Source organism: Egretta garzetta, unplaced genomic scaffold (assembly GCF_000687185.1).
Source record: "Egretta garzetta isolate BGI_Z169 unplaced genomic scaffold, ASM68718v1 scaffold133, whole genome shotgun sequence".
In the NCBI taxonomy this organism is placed as follows: domain Eukaryota; kingdom Metazoa; phylum Chordata; class Aves; order Pelecaniformes; family Ardeidae; genus Egretta; species Egretta garzetta.
Genome location: NW_009259111.1, coordinates 5,759,341 through 5,783,136, shown reverse-complemented (window position 1 = coordinate 5,783,136; position 23,796 = coordinate 5,759,341). Strand labels below are relative to the sequence as shown.

General features: G+C 39.4%; 2 protein-coding genes across 3 annotated transcripts in view; one reads left to right on the top strand and one right to left on the bottom strand.

The window, feature by feature from the left end:
• Positions 1–15: 15 nt before the first annotated feature.
• On the top strand, positions 16–5,569 carry TSSC4 (tumor suppressing subtransferable candidate 4). 2 transcript variants are annotated; one of them, XM_035891001.1, is made up of 3 exons: positions 16–349; positions 1,206–1,278; positions 2,343–5,569. In XM_035891001.1, exon 3 carries the CDS (start codon positions 2,431–2,433, stop codon positions 3,469–3,471), a length of 1,041 nt encoding a protein of 346 aa, XP_035746894.1. In that variant the 5' UTR covers positions 16–349; positions 1,206–1,278; positions 2,343–2,430; the 3' UTR covers positions 3,472–5,569. The 2 variants fall into 2 exon arrangements, with proteins under 2 accessions (XP_035746894.1, XP_035746896.1); XM_035891003.1 differs by lacking the exon at positions 1,206–1,278.
• A 1,323-nt stretch (positions 5,570–6,892) lies between these two features.
• TRPM5 (transient receptor potential cation channel subfamily M member 5) overlaps positions 6,893–23,796 on the bottom strand; it is a 40,053-nt gene continuing 23,149 nt past the window's right edge. The window contains exons 14-24 of the mRNA XM_009635452.1: positions 23,428–23,523; positions 20,826–21,084; positions 19,413–19,531; positions 18,748–18,880; positions 16,158–16,332; positions 13,550–13,718; positions 12,734–12,912; positions 11,254–11,386; positions 9,116–9,188; positions 8,042–8,132; positions 6,893–6,990 (exon numbers count right to left, since the gene is read on the bottom strand). Coding sequence (XP_009633747.1) covers positions 6,893–6,990; positions 8,042–8,132; positions 9,116–9,188; positions 11,254–11,386; positions 12,734–12,912; positions 13,550–13,718; positions 16,158–16,332; positions 18,748–18,880; positions 19,413–19,531; positions 20,826–21,084; positions 23,428–23,523 — 1,525 coding nt within the window. The remainder of the gene's footprint in view (positions 6,991–8,041; positions 8,133–9,115; positions 9,189–11,253; positions 11,387–12,733; positions 12,913–13,549; positions 13,719–16,157; positions 16,333–18,747; positions 18,881–19,412; positions 19,532–20,825; positions 21,085–23,427; positions 23,524–23,796) is intronic.

The window sequence follows — 23,796 nt, the reverse complement described above, 5'->3', positions numbered from 1 at the left end:
GGCTCCCCTTTCCCCCTCCCCGGGGCGGGGTGCCCACTGGAGGTGTGGGCCGCGGGCTGCAGCCCTCTCCCGTGGTGCGTGGGCCTGCGTGAGCACCGTCCCGAAGGACCGTGCTATAGGTGGCAGGGACGGCTGGCCGGCTTTGCTGCAGTGCCGTCTGCGTGGTGAGAGCGGACTCGTGGCCGTGGATTGGGGTGACGTGGGTCTCTGTTCTCCTCACAGGCCGAACGAAGACGCGCAGAGCTTGTTTGAGCAAGACCAGAATGGAAGAGTCCGGTGGGGACCTTCCCACCCAGAGAGACACCCTCCTGCCCCAGTTGTGCTGTGATCACGTCACTGTAACAAACCTGTGAGTCTCTGGTGTGCTGTAAGGGGCAGTATGTTTGGCTACTTGTGCTGTTAAGGCTAAAACAACTCCTTAAGAGCAAAATTTTCCCTTTTTTTGCAGCTGCCCTCAGCCAAGAGATACCCTGATTCACAGTCAGTGACAAACACTTATACTGCTGCTTGGGAACAGCTATTTTAATCAGTTACCCACTTCAATGTCTGTTTTGGGTTGTAGTCATTACTTTTCACATGTTATAAAGCTAAGCGGAAGAATGTATGGTTTTTCAGGTGATTTATTTCCCATTTAGGGGTTACACTGAGTGCACTGTTTTCAAGATCCCTTTTGTCAAAGATGGCCAGACTTTATGTGGAATGTAGCAGTCGGTCTGTTGAATTCTTCAGATAGTTCTCTACGTTTTAATGCTTCATGAAGATCTGGCCCTAACTGTGAATATGACCTTTCTTTGAAAGCAGAACTCTGTGCTATCCACGGTCTTGGTACTTAGTAGTACTTAGCACTTGCAATGCATAATGATTATTTTTATTTTTTCTTAGCTGCATTTAATACTGTTCATTTAGTAATGGCTTACTGCATGTGCAAATTACAGTTTTATTTTTTTAAAACGTCTTCTACTGAATAATGTTGGCAACGTGAATGTGGAGACTGAGTAAATATAGTGGTATATGCCTTATTAGGCTCTGTGTTGCTCTTTTGCCAAAAATCCAGGAATATCTGTAGAGTTTTATCCCAGCATGAGTTTGTGTCAGATTTAGAACTCAGTTCTGCAGCTTTGGATGGTTCAGGGGGAAGGAATTATTTTTAAAACTAATTTTAAAACTACATTTCCAGTACCTTGATGGAAATGTTTGTTTTCTAGGGTGGAAGTGCTGAGATCTTTGGTGGCTTTAACTGACCCTCAGGAGGGGAAGCTGGCTCAGTCTCAAGAGAAAGTGAGTGACTAACAGACTTTCCGTGTCTGTTTACTGCATCGTTTCAGAAGAGCCTATAATTAGGTAGTTGAGTTTATTCTAATAATATGTTAGAACTGTTTCTATAATTCACATTTTTGTGAGCTGAACCAAAGTGTGTGTTTGCTGGCTCTGTTCCTCATTGCCCAGCAAGCGATAGTGCGATCAGCAACAGCCTCGGTTCTGCAAGGGTCTCTTCAAGCAGGTGGCAGAGCAGATCAGGTATTCCAGCTGCTACTGGACATCAGGCTTCAGATCACACTGTCTTTTTACCGGCTGAAGAGCCGGCTCTTGCAGACCCTTGGTTGCACCCTCCCCTTGTTTCCACACACAAGCATGGCATGTGCAATCAGTTTTCTTAATCCGGTGGGATTGATGTCTTGAGCTGGCTTGTTTTCTGATTCCCGGAATCTAGTAATGACGTGAGAGCTGAAATCCAAGGAAGGAGTGGAGCTTGTACTTTATGTCACTTTAAAGTAGTCCTGAAACTTGTAGCCCGGATACTTTTGTGGCTTATCTGCCCCTGACCTCCATCAGTGATAGTGTCCTTTAAAATAGGCAGAACATGATGATTATTGGGACAGGAGGTACAGTGGCTAATGCCATAAAGGTTCATAATGGCCAAAAGAAAGTGTGAGAGATTAGGAGGTGGTTTTGTGGATTTCTACAGTACGATAAATGCAGGGCGTCATCTGGAGAGGTCAGTGCTCTCTCTTGGAAGAAGTGTTATGGGGTATTCAGATTTGCTTAGAAACTTTATGCTTATCTGTTAGTAATTGGACCTGCTGTAACCTTTAAGGAAATTTGGTGTGCAATGCTGTTTTAAATTACTTCATATTCTTGTATTGAGTCTTGTGTAAGTCTTCAATTTTAATGTGCATTCATTCCTTAAATAATGTTTTTATTTCAAGCAAAATTGCTTAGGAATCCCTGAAGTACAGCTGCCTGTTATGTTACAGTAATAATTACTTTGCACGGCACAGAATGGTAGTCTCATACCTGGTTCTCATTTCACAGTTGGATTTTTATGCTCCTTTGTATTTTAGGCACTAAACTTGCCGGGCATTTGGAAAACCATACTTGCAGCTGTTCCTGGGCTGGCATCAAAGACCTCAGTGGAGTGACAGCTTGAAGATGGGAGATCAGGATGCAGGTGAACCCTTTCTGGAGATGGCGGCTGGTGATGCCGCAGACTACGAAGGAGCTTTGCCCTCAGACACAGTGTCGCTCAGCGATTCTGATTCCGATGATTTGGGGTTAGCAGATGAAGCAGAAGTTGATACAATATCTCCTGAGGAGCCATCTGTAGATGATGGGGATTGTGGATCAGGGGAGCCCCCTGACTCTTCAAACAGCAGTCACCGATCTCCTGTCCAGCCGTTCCATCTGAGAGGCATGAGTTCTACCTTCTCTCTCCGTAGCCAGAGCATTTTTGATTGCCTAGAAGAGGCAGCCAAGTTGTCTGTGCCCTCGATGCCTGAAGATAATGTTGTCGATGGGAAGTTTAAGCGTCCATTGCCTCCAACCACAGTTTCCGGTAACGTGGTTCCAGAAAGCCTGGGAAAGCAAGCCAAACCAGTGCAGGCTCCCAAAACCTCTCCTGCAGTGCCTGACTATGTGGCACACCCAGAGCGCTGGACCAAATACAGCCTAGATGGTGTTTCAGAGTCTAGTGACAAGAGTAACAGGGCAGTGGCCATGGAATTTCTACAGGGTTTGAAGAAAAGAAGGGAGGAACGAAGCTCAGCTACCCAAGATAGCTATACCCCATACTTCAACCAGGACCCTTCCAGCTGTGGAGCTGGGAGGATTGTCTTCACCAAACCAGCAAAGAGGGGTGTTGATGGACTGGAAAAGAAAACAACAGTAGGGGAGGATGATAAGAAACACATGAAAACGGATCTGAAAGGAAAATCTCTTAAGAAGACTGATGACTTGAGGGAGGAAGATAAGGTAGAGCTGGGGCACTTAGACAGTGGAAGTGGAAAGGCAACAGAGGAGGAGGAGTGCATGATGGCGGGGGAGCTGAGTACAGACAGTAAGCTTAGTGCAAGGTTTAGTGGCGCAGGTGAAGAGCCATTGGTGGAAACAGTTGGATTCCATTGCAGTAAGAAGAAGAATAGGAAAAATTTCCGACCTAAAGTAGATGACGAAGGGGAGGAGGAAGAGTTCTGAAGGATGGAGCACATTGGAGACATCCAAGGACTTGTATTGTCTTTGGACATGTTTGGTTTTTTCTTTGACTTCTTTTTCTAGTCTGGAAACCATGTGATAGCTTTTTGTCTAACAGTTTGCATTGTGGCCACCAAGAACATTATATTGTTAGAAATTAAACTACCTACGATACACTGCAGACTTCTTGTTCATGAGAATTCTGTGGGGACAGGACAGTTGCACCCTAGCAGGAGAGAATAAGGTGCACTTTGTTTGCTTGAGCAGCTCCCTGGGGCTTGCTCTGGAGCTGAAGTAGCCAAAGAAAAAGATGTGTTAGCTATAAGGCTGCAAGGCTTCCTACTAGCCCCCAAATTTAGAGCTGTTCCCAAACCCTAGGGAATTCTGGCACAAAGATTATGAGCTCATTATGTAGAGATTTTTAAACAATGAAAATAAAATCTAGTCTTCCACTAGATGTGATTTCTCCTGGCCCTGTCCCAGGGAGGAAGACAGTTTTGTTTTGTTTTGGGGTTTTTTCCACTTTTTTTTTTTTTTTTTTTTTTTTTTTTTTAGTACATCCTTCTCTCATTGCCATTGAGAGTGAAAGCATGGTTGTGCTGAATCATGAGTTTGGAGGGCCCAGGTGGGAACTGGCAAAACCCAATATTTTTTTAAGGTTGGCTTAATATTTACCTTATTTAGTGTTACATGATAAAGATTTTTAAAAGCACAGTGTTTCCGTGTGGTGAAAGCCGCGCTCAGGATGGCTTCTGCAGAGTCTCACCAGGCTGAGTGTGTGTCAGAATTCACAACAGCTTCAGTCGTTAAGTTGGGCAGCAGCTTTTCCTCTTACTGGTGTGATATGATGTGATGATTCTTGGCCTGCGCATTTGTACGTCCTTTCCAGGTGGCACTGCTTCCACATTGATTCTGTGTGTGGATTTAGTGGGAATGAGGTATTCGCCAGAACTGGATACCTTTTTGTTCTCTGGGATTCAATAAACCTTCTGTTGTAGTTTGATTTCTTCATCTCTTTGAACTGTGCTGATTACTGCAGCTATAGGAGTTTCAACAAATACTCAGTTTATTCGATTTGAGAGCTGTCTTGAAAATCTTCTAGAATGTTACTCTAAGCTTACAGTCTTGTAACTTCTCCCTCAAGTTTTATATTTTAGATTCTAAAATTCACATTTTTAACATTTTCAATCATTTTGCAATATAATACAGAATCACCTCATAGGGTGAATCGCCTCATACAATGAATCACATTGTAATGAATGTCAAATACAGTAGTTTTTCACACAGAATGTTAATAAGTGTTATAAATAAGGTTGAAAGATTAAATTCTTTGAAAGGTTATATGATTTGAAACTCAAATTATTTCAGGTCAGTTTGGACTGACATTTTTTTGCCAGTATCCTACATTGACCAACCCCAATGTTAGTATTTATAACCACGTAGTGAAAGACAACTTCGTTTAGAATTTGTGATCGATCTTGCTGGACTGTGCTTGCTCAAACTCTGATGGGTACTTGAGGAGGTTACTTCCTTTTGGGGGGTGTCAGCAACTTATCAATAACTGACTGGTAGGCCCAAATCATTTGGGTCTTTGTGTTTGAACAGATGAATCATCTGGCAGCAGAAGCAGAAAATAACGTAAAATGAGTAATATTAGTCCATCTTTTGAAATTCACCTTTTTGTTTTAAAAGCAGAATGTCTTTTCTCATGAGTATATGGTTTGATGCACTTTCATTAATGGGTCTTTGCTAAATAGATCAGTTCTTCAGTGCATGTGCATGGGACATAACAATTCCAAATGGATAGATTTTGGTTTCCAGTGGATAATTGATGTGCTGATCAAAATTAAAATAGTGGCCGTTTCAGAATGGAAGCTGCTGCCAAGAGTATGGCACGCTGGTTGTAAGATACGCGTTATTTCCCAACAAAAAACGTAGCTCAGTACAAACTTCCTGGGTTTATAACTTCTGCTTGCCTAGGGTGAAGAACAGGTAGGACCGTACCAAAATTCCATTGCTGTTAATGGGGTCGCTGTGGTCTGGGGCACAGCTGAATAAAGTGGACGCATGCCTGTTTTATGAAGACATCGTAAGCTTAATATCTATTAATAAAAGACTCCTGTTGGAATGGTATTTTTATCAGATCTGAGATTTTTTTTTTCCCCCCCATCTGTGGTAACAGAGATAGCTTTTGCGCAGCCTATGTTTATGTTGCATAGAAGCAGTGTTCTATGCATGAGGACATTAAATTCAGCTGAAGCCTATCAGTGTAAGAAAGACCACAAGCCAATACTTCCCCCTTCTGATGCTGTTTGTAGTATTCCAAAGAAGTTTCACTTTAAAGGATGGTAGTAATATTAATTTTATTGGTGTATCTTTTCATACAAAATTCTAATAAAGCCAGCTAGCTTTTGTGTGCTAAAAAGTACATGTCAGTTTAAGTAATTAAAAAAACCAAAAAGACAAACAGTCTCAAATTCCTAGTTTGTAGGAAAATTCTTGCTACCCATTCTTGCTTTAAAGTCTCTAAGTGATTTTGTTTTTCCTGACCTTTGAGAGAGAAAAGTAAAATGAAATCAGAAAGCCACTTGGGTATAGATGTGGTGTTCCATGTGATGCGATACACAAAGGCAAAGTCTCCAACAGCAGCGAGCGGACAGCAGGTACGATCTGGCATTGAAACAAAAAAGCAAGGAGCAGAGGCTGGGGGTCTGACTGCGGGCAGGTCACCGGCTTCGTGTTTGGAAAGCGGCTGCAAGCCACTGCACGCTTGAGGACCATTCCTGGGGATGAGCAAGGCACCCTCGATGAGGAACGGGGACAAAAGAATAACTCACAGAAGCCAGCGTGGGAAGAGAAGACGGTGAGTGCAATCATTGGAGGGTTGTAAGAACTCCAGGAACCGTTTGGATTGTAGTAGTTCAGTATCCCAGGCCCTTTCCTGTAGAAACTATTTCTTGATTTCCTTTCTAAGCAACTCAGAATTACGAGCTTGCTTTCTTGGCCAAGGAAGTGGCTTGGTTTTTAGTGCACGAATGATCACCCTTCCAAAGGGAGACTCCCTTGAACAGAGAAATGTGGGAATTAGCAGTGATGATGAGGGACCGAGGGTGTGGTATTTGGAGAACAGAAGGCAGATCATATTTAGAAAATAAGGTGGTAGAGTCATCCCAGAGGAGAAAGATTTAGTGTGATTTGTGGAATGGAGTTTTGGAGAAATGATCAGGCGATACAGGAGCAGGAGGGAAGAACGCCCAAGAAATCGAAGGAGGAAGACCAAGAAATCCTCAGTAGTGTCAAACATTGGCAGTGCTTGGGGTAAAGGCTTTGCAAGCTGGGCCTTAGGCCTTCATGAGATGAAGATCCTACTTCTGCAGTAGTTCAGTAGGAAAAAAGGCTTAATCTGAAGAAATGAGAATAATATTTAATTATCAATGTATGTGATGTCAGTCTTGGACTGATCTGCACACTCTTCTCCGCTTCTTTCTGGCGAAGCCACTTCTGTGTTTTCATTCATCACACCTAATAGGATTGTAAAAGCCATGTGCTTGTTTAAAAGCCTTAGGACAAGGGGCACATAATAGTAATTCCTTAAGAAACTTTAAAATGTTGACAATATTCCACAATAGAAAAATACTGTAGATTCTGCTACTTGGCATTTGCTCAGTAAATGATAAGATCAGGTTTCTTCTTTTATTTTTCAGCTATTTAAGTTTCTGATTTTTATGCAGTTACAGTATTAAAATGCCTGGGGAACTTGCTACAGGATGGTTTTTCTTATTGGAATGTTGATAATGAAGCAATTTCCCTGGGTGTTTTATAAGCTTCTAACAGAATTAAGTCAAGTTGGAGGTTAGTTTGAGTCTGAGTGACTTGAGGTCTTGTCATGTCACGACTTTGCTGAGTTTCCAGCTACTGCTTTTTCCCCAGTTTATGGGGTTTGGAGGGCTTTTTGTGTAACAGATAGTAATAGATATTGAAATAGATCATTAAGAAGAATATCCAAAATCTTTATCGTGTTGGATATCCTGCGGTGGCTGACAAATAGTCTGTTTCCATCTCTAATGTTTTAAGCTCCAAAGAGTGGAGCCCTGGGACACAGGACAAGACTCTTAACTGACAGAAGTAGTTGCAGCTCTGAAGGCAAAAGAGCTGTGTTGATTAAAGCAAAGTAGGAGGCGTGCTCAATTTTTATTCTTAATGATTATTGTTATCTGTGTTAAATGTTTTGGTAATACTTCGGTAGTATTCATTGACTCAAGAAACCCTCAGGACAGTGCTCTCAAGAAACCCCATGGCAAATAGATACTGATTTACATGCTTAGAGTCGGGTGAGATCATTCTAGCTCACATTAAGTGACAGCCCTTTCCCCAAAGCTTTTAGATATATTTTGTAAAAGGTAACTTTTTCATTCTGAAGTATGAATATTCCATTCCTTGTTTATATTCCCATTACATTTAGGCACCTGCTTATGTAGTTCTTTTCTAATAATTTTTTTTTCTTCTTGCATTTTTTTAACTAAATTGCTCAGCTGTTTTAACTAGCTTTTCCATGATTGTTTTCAATACTTACATGTGTAGTTTGGAGCTGGTGGGTTGCACAAGAGGTCAGTTTTGGTTAAAGCCTCTGCCACTGAGGAGATAACAGCTGTGCAGTAGCAAATCTACAAAATAGTTCGCAATTTCTACGTCAGCTAATTGTTGTAGTACTTTAGCCATTCTTAAATTTGCAAGAAAGGTAATCCAGGCAGCAGACTGAAGCAGCATCAGAGATACCATGTATAATTATTTATTTTTAAAAGAAATAGGAACTGTCTTGGAGGAAGATTTGTATTAAATAACTTCCCTTTTTTGTGAGTGTATGGCATTATCCCAAGCTGACACAAACCGTTGGACCTGTATTTGGTGTCAGCATTGTTCATTGAATAGCATGACTTTTTTTCAGGAAGCCATAAAACGGGTAAGAAAGAGGAGGGAAAGTGCAATGGGAGTGTTAAGGCATTTTCAGCACGCCAAAGTTACGCTGGAGAGTCCTAGGGACAAAGAAAACAGTAACAGCTGTGCTACGTAGCACATGGTAATGCTGAGCATTCTCAGACTGTTTAAAAAATGTTTATTTATATTTCAAGGGTTTGTCATCAAAAGCTAAAGATAGGGTTTCCTTCTCTTATTTGTGTTTCAAGTTTGTGTGTTAAACGCTTCCCTTTGAGACGTTGGTATCTGGTATCTAAGAAAATGAGAAAAACTGATGTCCAAGAAGATTAGTCTAGGTCAGATCAGACAGAATATGGGTATTTTCATAGTTGACAGTTTTAAAGAAAGAAAAGGGGTTGGGAGAAGGAAGAGAATGGAGGAGGGAAGATGAAGCATTTGCTTCCAGAAGCATCCTTAACAAAGGAAATAAACACTTCTTAGGTAGACTAGCAAAGAGAGCAAGAAATGCTGTATTCCCCTTTCTGCTTTCTACCAGAGGTCAGAAATGTTTCTTTCCATATGTGCATCACCAGAGAAAAAGCAATAAGGAAACTGAAACCATAATACAGGTCCATTTCTCTTTCCCTTTTTTTTTCTGCCAAACCACCACTGAATGAGAGAAACATGGTGAAATCCTAAAGCTGATATAAATGCCTATAAAACTGTTACTTACCTGGGCTTCCATAACTTTAAGCCGCTTTTCTTGTTCTTTCAATCCACTAAAATATTTAGACAAATTATCCACCCTGTGGAAACAAAGCACAGATGCTGAGCAAAAGGAAAAGGCTTCAGAAGAAACCCTGAACCAGAAGACTCACGTAACTTACTAGAGCCATGGCCCCTCACTGGCAGTTCTGTGCAGCTGAGACATCCCAGAGCCCCCTACAAGTTTTGTCCTTTTGAGCTCTTCCTGCAAGTATTTATTGAACAGAGCAGTGTTCCTGGGACACTCTCACACAGCTGTTGCCTGGGGACTCATAAACTCACATGGATTACAGCGGCTGTTCGGCTTCTGGTGAGGGCCGCTTAGCCCCAGCTGTTGTGGAAATCAAGGACAGCAGAAAGGAGCCTTTGGTCCAGCTCTGTCTCTCCAGCCAATTACGTCCTGCCTGTACCCAGTGTAACTGAACCTGGTGTGAGAACTGAGGCCACAGTATTTTCCATCAACACGACAGAGATGAGCCACTTAAAATTTGTACAAGGTTTCATTTTTGGAAACTGGCTTGACACCGAAATCCCTTTTCCTGTCCAGTCTGAAGGGACTGTGTAGAGAACTTCCGTATAGTGCCTCCAAATTGCTGTACTGTCCACATGCTTTCTGCATCCTTCACCTCTTCCCCCGTCAGTTCCTTATTTTTAGCATATGATTCCCCATAGGCTCCTCAAATCTGCTTTGTCCTAACTACTATTTCAAAGTTTCCCTCTAACGGGATATGTTCCAGTCAGGTCTATGTGAAAAAGCTGCTGCTGGATGGGTCTAGTGCAAAGTGGACTGGTTCAATGCAAAGTTCAAAGAATCACTTTCTGAGGGTTTCCTAAGATTTCAAAGACATGCCGCTACCAAGTGAGAGCAAAGATAAAAAGCCAGGGGTTTAGTGGTGTTCATCCGAACCTCTTCCAGTCTCTTTCTGGCTCTGCTATACCTGAAATACTGTGAAGCCAGACCGATCCTTTTCCCCTCCAAGCAGCAACTTCACCTACAATATCCCACCTTTAAAGATTCCTAGCTTTAAAGCTAGAAAGAATATATTTGTGCCCTTTGTTTGGAAGTGACATAGTTATTGCTTGATCTCAATAATCGGGCTCTTATTCCTAGGGTTTGTCAGTGATGTGCTTTTGAGAATAAAGTTTAAACCAACATAATAATCCTAAATTATTATGAATAAAGAGTCTATGTAGATCAGAGGGAGAAGAGTATTTTCTAAGAACATACTCAAGTACACTCTTTTGGTCTCCAGCTATTCTGTGAGTTAGACAGACTGAAGTTTGTTTTGAAAGCACAGAAGGAAAACAGACAGCACAAGAACATTTCCATGGAACTTCCTTATTATGGTAACTTTCACACCCATTGTGCCTCTGCTTGAAGTCGGTTTTATCATAAGATGAAACAGCTGAAATGGGTGTTAAAAGCTTCTTTAAAGAATGCTTTGCTGTCTAGCCTTCAGTGCTGCCTTAGACGTTTCTGTTTTCCCTGCATATAACTACTTTGTGTCTCACTTAAAGGAGTAAACTGCTGAATAATAATTCAGGACTTTTTCTTTAGAATACTTAACCAATTTAAGTGATAGTCCTAGTGGGGAGATATTTTAGAGAAGTATTTCAATGAAGACTCAGTTAATTAAATGCAGTTTTAGAGCCAATATCATTAATTTATTGTGGCAAACCGTAGTCTCATGCCATAAAGCTGTAAATAGTTGTTTTTTTGCATCTGTGGGCTGGGGGTAATTCAAGATACCTTAAACTTCCTTTCAAAAGTCTAAGCCATTCAAAAGTCTGTATTGTATTTCTGCAGGGGATGGAAGTACATGCACTGCTGTATAGCAAAGGAACTATTCTTCCACCATTTCTTCATGAATTGAGCTTGACTGCAGGTTTGGCTGGAGCTTACAGGTCTGTGATTGTACATACTTCAAGAGTGTCAAAAACTTTTCTAATATTGTAGTGATGCTGGCTTCTCACATTTTTTTTCATGGACTGTGTATTTCCTAACTGCATTCTAGTTCAGATAAGCTTTACAAGCACCCAACTGTTTATCTTGTTCAAAAGTGAAGACTTGGCAAGGTACACTTAGTGTGAGTCAGAGTAACGTACTTATTAGATGTGGCCTTCAGCCTTTCTTCGTTGCTTTCTTTCCTTTCTTGTTCAAGGTTTACAAGATAATTTTCTTTTTGCACTAGCTCCCATGTTATGATTTTTTGATCTAGACCAACTGGAAGGTCTCTTTCTGTAGGAAAAAAAAAAACACAGAACCATTTTACTCCCTTTTCTCTTATGTTAGTAATGGAAGGCTGCTATGCTAAAGAAAAATGAATCCTTGCCATTGCAGGCCCTTTGCCACTGTAGGAGTCTCATGTTACAAAAATGCAGTGTAAAATAAGAATTTTCTACCTTTTTTTCTTGTGATGGAAGGCAATAGACTTTTTTTGGAGTTGGATATGACTCCTGAGTTTTCTAAAAAACAGCATGGACCAATTTCTGTGATTCCATTTAAACTCATTTACAACCTTTACTGGACTTCTGACATACTTTAGCCCCAAAGTATTTAATGAGCAGAGCTTTATGTTGAGATGCACTTTATTGTCTAAGCTTCTTCATTAGAACAATTCTAAAGAGGAAGGACAAAATGAATAAATCCCTGCACCTTAAAGTATAAAGCCTGTTGTTGTTGTTATGTGTCCCAGCCAACAACAGACCTCAATTTCACAGGCATGTTTTGAATGTAACATACTAGTTTTGTATCTTCCTAAAGACTGGTAAAAGGACACACTTGCTGCATGCTCCAAACACTACTGAACCTATAACCTGAGCAGTCAGGTACTTGCTTTCTTAGGGGGAAAAAAGATTTATTTATTTTTTTTAAAGAATCTTCAGCAGTATGCTTTGCTAGCTAGAAGGGGTGTGTCCAAAAGGGACCTTAGGCAAAGGGCTCTGAACTGGTCCAGTCTGACAACAGTTCTGCTCCAAAGCCCGTTATCAGCCTATGCATGAGGAGTAAATAGGCTTATTATCAGACACTACTAAACTAGATGGGCCAAGTTTGCCATCACTATAGAAACACCCTAAATGCCTTCTGTAATTATCTGAATCTAATCTGCCTTTTTTAATTATAACTTTTAAGGGACCACCATTTCTCTAAGCCAGCTCGCATTCTCTCCATGTCTCTCTGTATTAGGAAATTCCACCAGTCCTAGTGGATTTTTAGACTTGGTATATGTTTTTAGGGTTTTCTGTACTTAATAATTACTAAAATTCAGGAGCAAATGAAATAACTATTCATTAAACCTATCCCTAGTTATCTCTTCAGAAATCAAATCCCTTTAACTAGTTTTATATTGACACCTTTGTTGTAATAACTAAGGAGCATAAAAAAATGCATTGTGGGAAACTGTTTATAGTAGAGGACATATTATAAGCCTTAATTTTTCATTTGTACTCTCCTGGCACTCTTTGTTAAAAATAAATTGTGACTCTTGGCTTAAGGAAATCTTAGTTGCTCTCCTGTTTTGCCTATGCAGCATGTCCTAGGAGAGTGTCAGGGTCTCCAGTTGCTAGATGTTTGTTAACAACTCACCCAGATGTTCTTTTTTATGTTCCATTTTGTTGAAGATTCTCCTGAGAACCAGAGTTATGTGGTTGATAATGATAAATGGTGGTGCTAAGGCAGGCCGGCCATGATATTCAACAATCAGGTTGTAGCGCTGAATTTTCCAAAAGATGTCTGCATTGCCCTGAACAACTTGAAAAGTGTAACTGTAATTGGGAAAAAATAAGTATACAGCTGTTTGTACTGCAACATGCTAAAGCTTATTATTACAAAATTTAGTCCCACATTTACTTTAAAAAAGGAACAGCAAGCTCAGCAAGTAATGTTAATGTTAATTTAGTCTAAAGTTTGTGCAAATTCTTAGACATTAAAATAATTGCAGTTGTAGTCTTCAAATGTTAAAAAATGCATTAGGTTTTTTTTTTTTTTAAAAGACAGGTAATTCCACTTCATTCTGTCAGCAAACATGCCGTGCTGACATCAAATATTTCCCCCATGTACATGTTATCCACTGTTAAGTCTGCCAAATTTACAGCTGCTTTGCACCTGCAGACTTGTGCTGCAGCACAGCCAGGGATCCAGACACTTCTATCCATGTTTAATTGAATCTTTAGCAGTAAAAGTGGCTTCTTTTCTTCTTGTCTTTTATGTGGCTAGAATAAGGATGATGAGAACTTAAGAACTATATGGTTACTGAAGTCTACCTATCAATGCCCAAATAATATTCATTAGGAAAATTACTAGTGTATTCCGAAATTGATAGCCAACAGCAGTGTAGTAACCGTAGGCATTCAGTTAAACCTTTGTAGCCTCTGTCTTGATACTTACTGAAGTCGCTCTTACCTGAACATAGCAATCAGGAGATTCATCAGGAGAACATTTGTGACTAGTAGGAAGATGACCAACAGTAGTATGACGAGCCAGTTGGCATAGCTGTTAGGACATGATGGTGAGTTCCCCTGCAGAATCTGCAGTGGATTAAACGTACAGTTCCTGGGATATGTTTGTGATGCTGCAAAGGAAGATAGAGAAATAAAAAAATAGTTTTGACAAATCCTGCTGCCACGTGTATTTCCTGAAGCGGAGACAAAAGCTTTGTGTTTTGGTGAGCAAAGTCTCTGACTTACAACAAAGAATCGCAAGAATTACAAATTGTTCCTGAGGCTTGAAGTTATGCATTTCATAGCTATTTCAATGTAAATAAAAAGTGAATTAATATCTCTACATTTCTTTTTTTTAAGAACTAGTGACATGGATGGATGTGTATATTTAGTACCTTTACTGTTAAGATACAAATTGAGGATGATGATGGTATTGATTACTAAAATGAGATTTAATCTTGGCTGCATATAAACAGCAGCATAATTTTGTTCTGAATATTTTACGGTCATTAGAAGCTTAAACCGAATCTCACCCTAAGAAGACAGTTCTTTGCCTGCTTGAGCTACTGAGCTAATTCTTGCAATTGGAAGGTCATTTATGTGAACTAATATCCAATGTCTTCAATTTTGTGAAAATGTAACCGTGTCGTGAAGAGGCATTGCTTTAATGTGCAAGAGGTTCGCAACCCTAGGACAATGCAGACCTCCAGAACTTGGCTGCTCATTCAGTGGCAAGATGGCTGTCACAGATGGCTTTTTAGTAATGTTCAGCAAAGCGAGGTTGTATTGACAAGGCTGTAACTGGCTTTTTAGCAACATTCAGCAAAGGGGGTTTGTATTGAAAAGGCTATATCCTTTTTCGACTAGTTGTGAGTTCCCAAAGTCAAACCACCTTTGCGTATTTAGCAGTTTTTTGCCCACATACCTGTGTCTTCACAGTCCTCATGCTAGTACACGTGTTAGAGGAGAAAACTCAGTAAAAGTTGGGAATGAGGTTCCTCATTCTAAATTTAAACTACTTTGAGCTTGCAGATGAGGTTAGTAAGTAAGGTTCTACTGCATCAGACTAGAGGTCTAGCCCTGTACTCTGTCTCCAGCTATGAATTAAATCCACAATTTAGAGCAGCATAATGATATTTACTTTTTTGTTCTCCATTTTTTCACTAATAATTGTTTTCCCCGCTGCCACAGATAACCCCATGATCATATTCTTTAGCACATGCAGTTGTATCAAAACTTACCAACAGCTGGGACTGCATTCATCAAGTGCATTACCTTATATCTATCTACACTGAATTTCATTTGATGATTTAGCACTCATGAGGGTCCTCTGCAACTCTTAGGTGTCAGCTTTAGTCTTTACTATCCAGTTATATAGTTTCATTAGCAAATTTTGTCCCCCTGGTTACCCATCTCCTTTCCCATATGTTTCATAAAGATGTTAAGCAGAATAAGCTTGAGGGCCCCAGGGCAAATGACTCCCTTCTTCATGTTGCCTGTGTAATTAATTCTTTTTTTCTCTGTCTTTTAACCAGTTATTTATCCAGGTGAAGTCTCAATGGAGAGAAAAACTCATTTCTAGGGAATGCTACATCTGACCTATTTCCAAATGAGATTAATCCTGTTCCAGAAATACTTGTTTCTCTCCAATTACTTTAATGGAAGTAAGAGTGACTGGTTGTGCTGTGCACACTTAGACTGGAGGCATTTAGAGGCAAGTGAGATGAATAACATCCCTGCTCGCTTGTCTCATTCAGAATTTTGGCTTTTCTAAGATGTATGCTGCTTCTTATTAAGTAGCGTGAATATGGAAGAATGCTTACTGGTTTGCTTCTGCCTGTGGGATTTTTTTGGTTCCATCTATATTACCTCAAGTTTGAATCCTACTTCAATATTGCCACTGATATTTAGCACTGTTACTCTGGCTAAATGGTGTGCCATTACTTCTGACCTGTTCTGTATTTTTACCTGCTTACCTATCAGAATTGTTGCCTTTGAACTTTTATATCCAAGTATTCCCTTGTGATTATTTCTATGTTGTTTTGTTTGCAATGTTGCACATATGCAATTACTAGCTTTATTTGATTTGGGCAGCTTTACCTCCTGAGTTAATAAAAGCTCTAGAGGAACATTTATTCTAAAATGTGTTTGTTTATGGGCAGAGCTGTACTGCTTTAACACTGCCACGTTAAACTACTGCCAAAATGTATGGTGGTGCTATTCTTCCAGTTTACACAGAGCTATCTGGGTCTAGGTTGAACTGAACAGAAATGGATTGAAGTGAAGGAAGGCAGGCCAGCCTTTAAAAGTGAAAATCCTTGTGTGAATATTTCAGACAGCTTGTCTAAATAGGGCCAACCCTTATGCTCTAATGTAATTCCACAATGCACATTATCTCTTTGCAAATACGCTATTTATATGATAGTAGTGCAAAAGCTTTGGCCTGCAGGACAAAGATTTAAAAAAAAAAAAAAAAAAAGACAGACAATACTGGGAAGGAATTCCATGCTCTAATCAGAAGTATGCATTCAAAAATGGCCAAGTTGGGGGGGGGGAAGAACTTTGCTCACTGTCTATTTCATCCAGTGGAATCTGGCCAAATATCTGAAGGTAGGGACGATAAAGCACCCTTCTGAATATCCATTCCACTCTGCTGTCATCAGGATGAAGTAGAGCTTGAGTTGTCACACCGTAGGCAATGAGCCAAACACTCAAGAAAAATAGAAAGAAGAAAACATCCTTCATCTAAAAAAGAGGGGGGGAGGGGGGAGAAAAGGAGGAGAGGTGAGTGCAATAGCATAGTCAAAGAACAGTAGTCTCTCTATATGAAAATGGCTCAAATAATTCTGTTTCTTTACAAGGCTGTTTAGGTTAAGGGAGGTGGAATAGGTTCCATGCACAGAATTCCCCTTTTGACCTTGCTGTTATTGTATTGTTCTTGGCCTGTAATCAGCATTTTTCTTTGATAGCTCATTTAGATAAGGGCGTGTTTTATATTAAAACCTTGCTTTTCAATCATCTAACATCTAAAAATGAAACACATTTTAAGTGAATCTTGTTGTACCTTTTAAATGCAGATTTTCTGTGAGATCTTGCAGTACCATCAACTGCTTTACTGTGAATTACAAGAGTTCTGCTGCAGCACTGAATCCTGGTAATAGTCCGTGCTCATTGATAAATACTGAACCATTGACACAGCAGACACTGAAGGCTGCAAGGATCAGGTAGCTTTTGTCTTGGGTTTTCAAGGCAAGTAATGCTTCTGAGGGGTCTGCTTTTAAACATTGTGTTTCTCCACAGAAGCAGAAGTAATTGAATCCTAAAACACTTACTTTAAAAAAAATCTAATATGAATTTCAAGTGCAATAATTTTTCCCCGGTGGAAGAGGAACACTTAATCCTCTTCCCATCTAATCTGACAGAGTTCATTGGGGACTATAGATTCATTTCAATTAGATTATTGGATTGTGCAGTTGCCCAAAAGCATAGGCATTTCAGACCTCCAGGATGCTGCTTGGAGTTCTATTAAGAAACACTGTATCTAAGCCAGGCTAGACATAGTTGATGTGTCTCTGACTTTCACCAATCTATTTTGTTTTCTGGATGATTTAAAATTTAGCAATGCAGCAGGACTGTAATGGGGTCATACTTAAGAAAGAGCAGTGGCAACTCTGGAAATATTTTTTTCCAATCTGCAGTCTTTCAGTGAATGGGCATTGTTCTGGCATTGAACGGTCATTTTAGCAGCTACCAGACTTGTTTCAGCAATTCTGTAGCAAGGTTCAAAAGGAGAAAGTCTGTTAAGAGACAATCTTGGATTGCTTCTCTGTTTAAGTAAGGGAAGTGATCTTGCTTGAACCCACTTGATGAACCTTCCAAGAATGTATCATTCCCTGAAGTAACTTACACTGTTCTTTCATCTGATGTAAGGTTCAAATCTGAACTACCAAAGCTAAGGCATTTTATTGGATTGGATGGGGGAAAGATAAAACGTTGCATTTTATGGTTTTGTTTAGGCAGCTGCTTATGTTCTTATTTGCATCTTCTTAATCTGTGTGTTATCTCATAGGACTTCAGATGCCAACACAGTAGACACATCACAATATTTGTTCAAGACCCTGGTTTGGCTTGGTATGCAACAAGGAAGGGTTAGGAGCTGTAGGAGACTTGTTCTTTTACAATAAAAGTCTGCTAATGCTGCAAGCTAGATAATGTTCAAGTACAAATATTTATTTGCCATTTACCCTTTTGCTACTCCAAGCAAATGTCATGTTAGAGTTCCCATTATTGCATTTGTAGACAAATCCAAATAGCTTGGTAGTTATGTTTATTCAATGTATAGGCTTGTTTAGACTGTAGGGCTTTTACTGAGCTCTGCTTAGAGTCACAGATCAAATATTTGTAGGTTCTATAATAGCACTTAGAATTAGACGAACTCCTATTAATCAGTTACCATGAGCTAACTAGCCTAGAGGATTAACATGCCTAAAAAAACCACCCCTACTTCAACATACCAACGCACACCCAAGCACAGTAACTGTAGTCCTAATGTCTCATTTCCTGTAGAAGAGTCGTAATAAACAAAAATGTTTTGTCAACATCTTCCAACAGACACTCACAAAGTACTAATATGTTTTCATTGCAACTTGGAGCTACAAAGTACAGGTAAGTATAACTCTTGTGGGAAACTCGCAAGTATCCTTTTTCACAGATTTTTTTTCACACTTCTTGCAAATAACAATCTATTTCCCCAAGCAGAGCAGAGTCATTCAGTAAGCACCCTGCCCTTCTGTAAATGGCCTGTTGGCTGTCCGAGGTCTTTGCTCTGAATGCACACAGCTTATGAACTAGGAAGAATAGCAGTAAGTCAAAGACACTCTGCTCTTTATTTGCCAGATCTGAGGATGAATGATTAGGTAAGGTAGAAGGATTAGTAAATTGGGACCAACTTATTAAACTACAGAGCTTTTTGGAAGGATCTATTTCAAACTTACTGCATCTCAAACTTCTGATAAATAAGGGAATATATGCAAAATTACAAGCTTTAAATCATAAAAATAAAGATATATTATAAACTGATTTCCTTTGTAAGAAGAAGATTTCCTACTCTCCATTTTTTAGAAAGGACAAGTATTTTTCTGAGAGAGACTGCACACTTACCATCCTTTCCACAATTATGATCTTTGGTCCAAGTTGTTTGTGAATTGCAAAAATATGTATAAGTCTAAGTGTAAACACCATAAAATCAATGGCAAGTATTGTACGGCCGGCTTGAAAAGTTGAGTTCAGCATCCTGCGGATCACATGAAATGAAATATCAGATCTTGGCAAGTACTGCTGAGAAGTATTTTCTCAAATGTCACACTCTGTTTCCGGGCATAGCCCAGTTAGGAAAAGGCAAGTCCTTCAGGGCTGTGGTTGCATAAGCCTGTAAGAGGAATGTAACATAATGTCTGTACATTGATGAGAAATAGCCAAAAGATGTAGGGACACTGTATTCCCTGTCTTGGCTTCAATGAGATTTATTAAAAAAAAAGAAAAGAAAATTATACACTGAGTGAAAGTGATTGCCAAAACCAACCAACCAAAAAAAAGCAGAGCTTTTCTGTACTTGTGCTTGAATATAGCAATATGCCTTTTTGTGGTCTCTGGAGCAACTTCTATGATTCCACAGAATTTTAGAGGCTTTTATTGCAGAAACATGTCTCAAAGCTTGTAAAAGTAAATGTCACAGCCTGTCCTTGTGTGCACGAGATTCTCCTGTCAGTTGACATACATAGCCCTTGCTACCAATGCTGATTACATCACATGGAATAGATATATACCTGCAGGTTACCCCAATTATGAAGAGGAAGATGGTCACCATATCACATTTATTCCAGTTATCCTCCACATACAGTTTAAATTTTTTCATTAAATTTGTGTCTTCATCTGTATAGAAACTCTGAAAAAGAGAAATAATCATCGGTATCAATCTGTTTCCAGTTTTGCTATTTCATTGTGAGTTTTAACATAATACTTGTTTCCTTTTTCATTGCAAAGACCAAAACCAAATTCCTAGCATTAATAGGAAAAAAAAAAGCTTGAAAACATAAGCTCTTTTACTGTCTTAACAGAGAAGTTGGATGAAAAAGAAAAAAAATCAATTTGTATTATTCTTGTGATATTAGCCTTAAGAATGTTTGAGGCCAGAATTAAGATTTTTGTCAGCATTCAGGCTGTTAAACAATACAACTTCCAGTGGAAGTTCAGTTTCTAGACACTGCTATCTAAACAGCATGAACAGATCTGGCATTTGTATACTGGTATTGTCAGCAAGTGCAGATTTGATTATCCAGGCAAAGAGTTGGGTTTCTTAATTGGGTTTTAGCCTGGCACTCTTCATGCTGTACAGGTTATAATGAATTGTTCTTTGATCCAGATATTTTCCATGTCCTCCCCTGGTTATGGCCCTGGCTGCATAATTTCAAATAAATTGTAACAAACTGGGATCCCCTTCACTGTCCCTATTGCTTAAATAATGAACACCATTTTGTTCTTCCAAAGTAAATGTTTATAACTGCTTTTTTGTGTCTGAAGAGGACAGCTTTATGCACCCACAGTTGGCAACACACTAGCACCATTGTTCACACATTATTTCGGTTGTTGAACTGAGGACATTCCAAAACCAGTAACTGGGAGAGTAATGGAGAAGGGTTTTTTTGTTTGTTTGTTTTTTAAGAAAACCAAACCAAGGTTTGCTAATGTTTTGAGTTGAGAAGTATTTTAGGAAAAAACACAAATAATCTGAATTAATTTACTTGTTATTTTAAATAGTCCCCAGCAGGGAAGAATCTCTTAAAAGGATGTAGAGCTGTCTGCTGTGTTTGCAGGTGTAGAATGTAAGTTCCAAATTATGTTATTTGTGGTGGAAGGACCTAGTTCTGGGGAGTGAAATCAGAGAGATACTCTGCAAAGTGAAGGACACCTGAATCTTCCCACCCCACTTGACTTAGCTACAGCTGGAGCAGGATGGAAAAAGAGAGGTGGAGCTACAGATTTATATGGTGGAGGAAGAGCTTGCTTCGGGAGAGAGAGGTGGAATGCTTTGGATAAGGTAAGTTCTGTATTGCTCTTCTGTGCAAAACTGCACCTGACACTTAATCTTCAAGCTTGTACAATTACACAGATTGTAAATCTATTAAAAAGATTGCCTTAAGTGTTACTGTGTTATTATGAAGATGTTGGAGGTTACTGACCTGTCGGATTTCTTCCAAGACCAGGGTAAAAACCCAGAAGTAAAGTATAATTTCTTTAACAGATGGACCCTCAGGTGGAGGTGGTTTAAAGTCCAGTAAAAGGACGTAAGTAAATAGAAATAGAAAAGCAAAGTACATTATAACATTCCCCATAAATACAGTTACAGGGGCACTCCAGAATTTTCTCCACCGAGTAAACATGAATGTCGCCCACACTGTGTTTTCAGAAGGGTTCTGCTTTTCCAATTTACCATTTCCTCTGCAAAACAAAAAGAATATAGGCTTGGTGATGATTTCCTAAAATTAGTTTATGGCAATAGGCTCAGTATTATTCTGTATAAAGCTTCTTGCAAGATGGTAACAGGCAGATGCTGGGGGTGGCAAGGAGGAAGGCTGTAGGAGTCAGAGCAATCGCATTACCATAACAGAAATATTTTAAGTCAAAAGGAAGGTTTTGAAAATCAAAGTCACATCTGACTTAAATGCATATTCTTGTTATTTCAGTTTTCTTGTGTTAATTTTATTTGTAACTTCATTGTGTTCCTGTGTGTACTACAAACGCTGTGCAAATATACAAGGAGAGAGGGAAGTGGGCTAATTGCTCTTCGTCATCCTTAATTATAGGAAATAAAAGCAAATGGCCAGTGTAGTTTGCGAGTCAGTTATTAATTATTTTGGTTCTAAAAATTTCTTGCAGTGTTTGCATGCAGAAGTTCTTGTTCTTGCTGTGAATTTAAGCAATTCCTCTTTTTGACCCAGTCTCAAAAGCGCTGGATCATGCTAAGCATGTGTTTCTTGATTATCCTTGCTGGTGCCTGAGAGAACTACTGAAGGAATACTTTAGTCCTTTACACAACTGTAAGCGTTGGCATCTTGCCCTTTATGACTAAATTAGAGTAAATTGCAGAAAAAGTAATGCAGAAGCCTTTTAGCAAAAAAAAAATTGACCTTTTAAATAATTTATTAAGGTAGTCTTTGACTATTGTGGAATTACCCAAGTATTTTGGTAGCTGAACGGAAATTTGACCTGCACATCTACAGTTGTTTTTGCTGTGTTTTGGAACATGAAGTGCTATCTATTGGCAATGGAAATTATCCTGTGCAGAAAATGCAAGTTCCCTGTATTTGATAGCAATCTGATCTTGGTGTGAAGTTTTGTTTCTACATAAATTGCTCTCCTGTGGAAGCTAGGGATGTTATTGGATCTTTAATTTTGTGATTCTGACTCTGAGAGGTGTGATCTCTAGCAAAGGATGTGCACACTAGGGTATGTTTTCAATTTCACCTCGCAAAAAATAAACAGTGACTCTTCACTGGTTTGTAATTTCCCCTGATATTCTTGCTAATGATTAAATACATTTGTTACAAGGAAAAGTTTCTCCTCACAGCCAAGTCTTTTCTATGTGCCTGATTCTGTACTACCTCTCAGTGTATGACACTGTAAGATACATTCCCATGGTAACAGGCTAATATAATAAACAGATAATTGCAGCTTTACTGTAAGATGCTGAAATAGACCTGGGAGGGAGAGATCCTCTTTGTTAAAATAAATTGATAAGATAATAGCAATTGAAACGCACAATGTAATGATCAAACCACGCTTTACTTGGGGTATGGAAGTGCTTTATGACGTGGCTTACAAATAGCTTCCCAAGAGGCAGATGCTTTTACACCTATTTTATAGGTTAGGGAGGGAGAGAGAAGAACTAATGATTTTTTCCAATATACTGGCAGTTAAATGCCAGAGGTAAAAATGAAACCTAATAACTCTGACTTGGTCTAGCACTTCACGCTGCGGATGATGCCTCCTCACTACCGTTGTTCACATATTTCTGAAGTTCTCTTTGAATCACTGAAAACCACCTATTTAATACAAGCAGCTGTTTAGCACTGTTGAGCCATTAGGAGGACTTTGTGCTAATCAAAAGTCTTCCTACTCTGACTTAAGTCCTTATGGCCTCCCAGGTTCTGGGGATGAGTGTGTGACTGAGGTGTAGGGTGGGATTCAGTTACCCATTTGTGTAATGATCCCTCTAACTCCTAAGTTTGTTGTAGTTCAGGTTCCTCAGGGCCCATCTTTTAAAATATAAATGAAGAGCACTAGTATGGTGGGAAGCTGACTCAATATAAAATTCCCAGTTGCTGATGTTTGCAAGTACTTTTGTTGCTGCCTTTGTAGGAAAGTATGTAGTGATGCACTCAAATAATGTAAGGTTTTGTTGAGAACCTTCTTTCTCCTCAGCTCAGTAGTTTGATAGGGGCTTAGTTCCTAAATTCAATGTATATCAGCCACCATGAGCTTAAGGGAATCTCAGGAAATTATCAAGTATTAAGCAGATTCCTTGTTCTGTAGAAATTACCTGCTCGGAACAAGGAAAGTTGTGTCTCCTTAAAACAGTGATATATCCCTGTTTATTTTCTGTATTCCTTTTAGAGAGCAACAACAGCAGTAATCAGAGGGCACAGCACTTTCTGAGGAGTAATGACTTTCTTGGTCCTTTGGCTGTTCCTTAGATCATCAGCTGGTCACTAATCCACAAGAAGTGTCCCGTTCTTTGGCTGTTGTCACAAAAGTTGTATCAACTAATGGTTTTAAACTTACCTATCTTCTTCCTTGGAAAAAAACAGAGTCCTCTCTGTTTCTAAACTGTCCAGCTCTCTAAATGGCTCTGGCTCGTTCTTTGATTGCTTTTCCTCACTGTAAGGAAATAAACTCATTAGTTGAAAGATCATGGTTAGCAATTTTTCACTACTGAATTGGCATTCATACAGAACTGCTAGCGTGTACTCATCTTGGCCTTGCTCCACTGGGAAGCTATCAAATAATGCATAATCCTTACCTCTGCAAATTCTGTTTATTTGTAAGGAGAAGGATGAAGTCACCCACAAGATTTAGAAAAGTGATAATTGGCATGCTTCACAAAAATAGAGTAGGATGCTCAGTTTCCTCAAATTAGGATTTGAGCAGAAC

Bases quoted from the DNA above. Each gene is read 5' to 3' on its own strand.
- TSSC4 (XM_035891003.1), top strand. From the start codon at position 2,431: ATGGGAGATCAGGATGCAGGTGAACCCTTTCTGGAGATGGCGGCTGGT.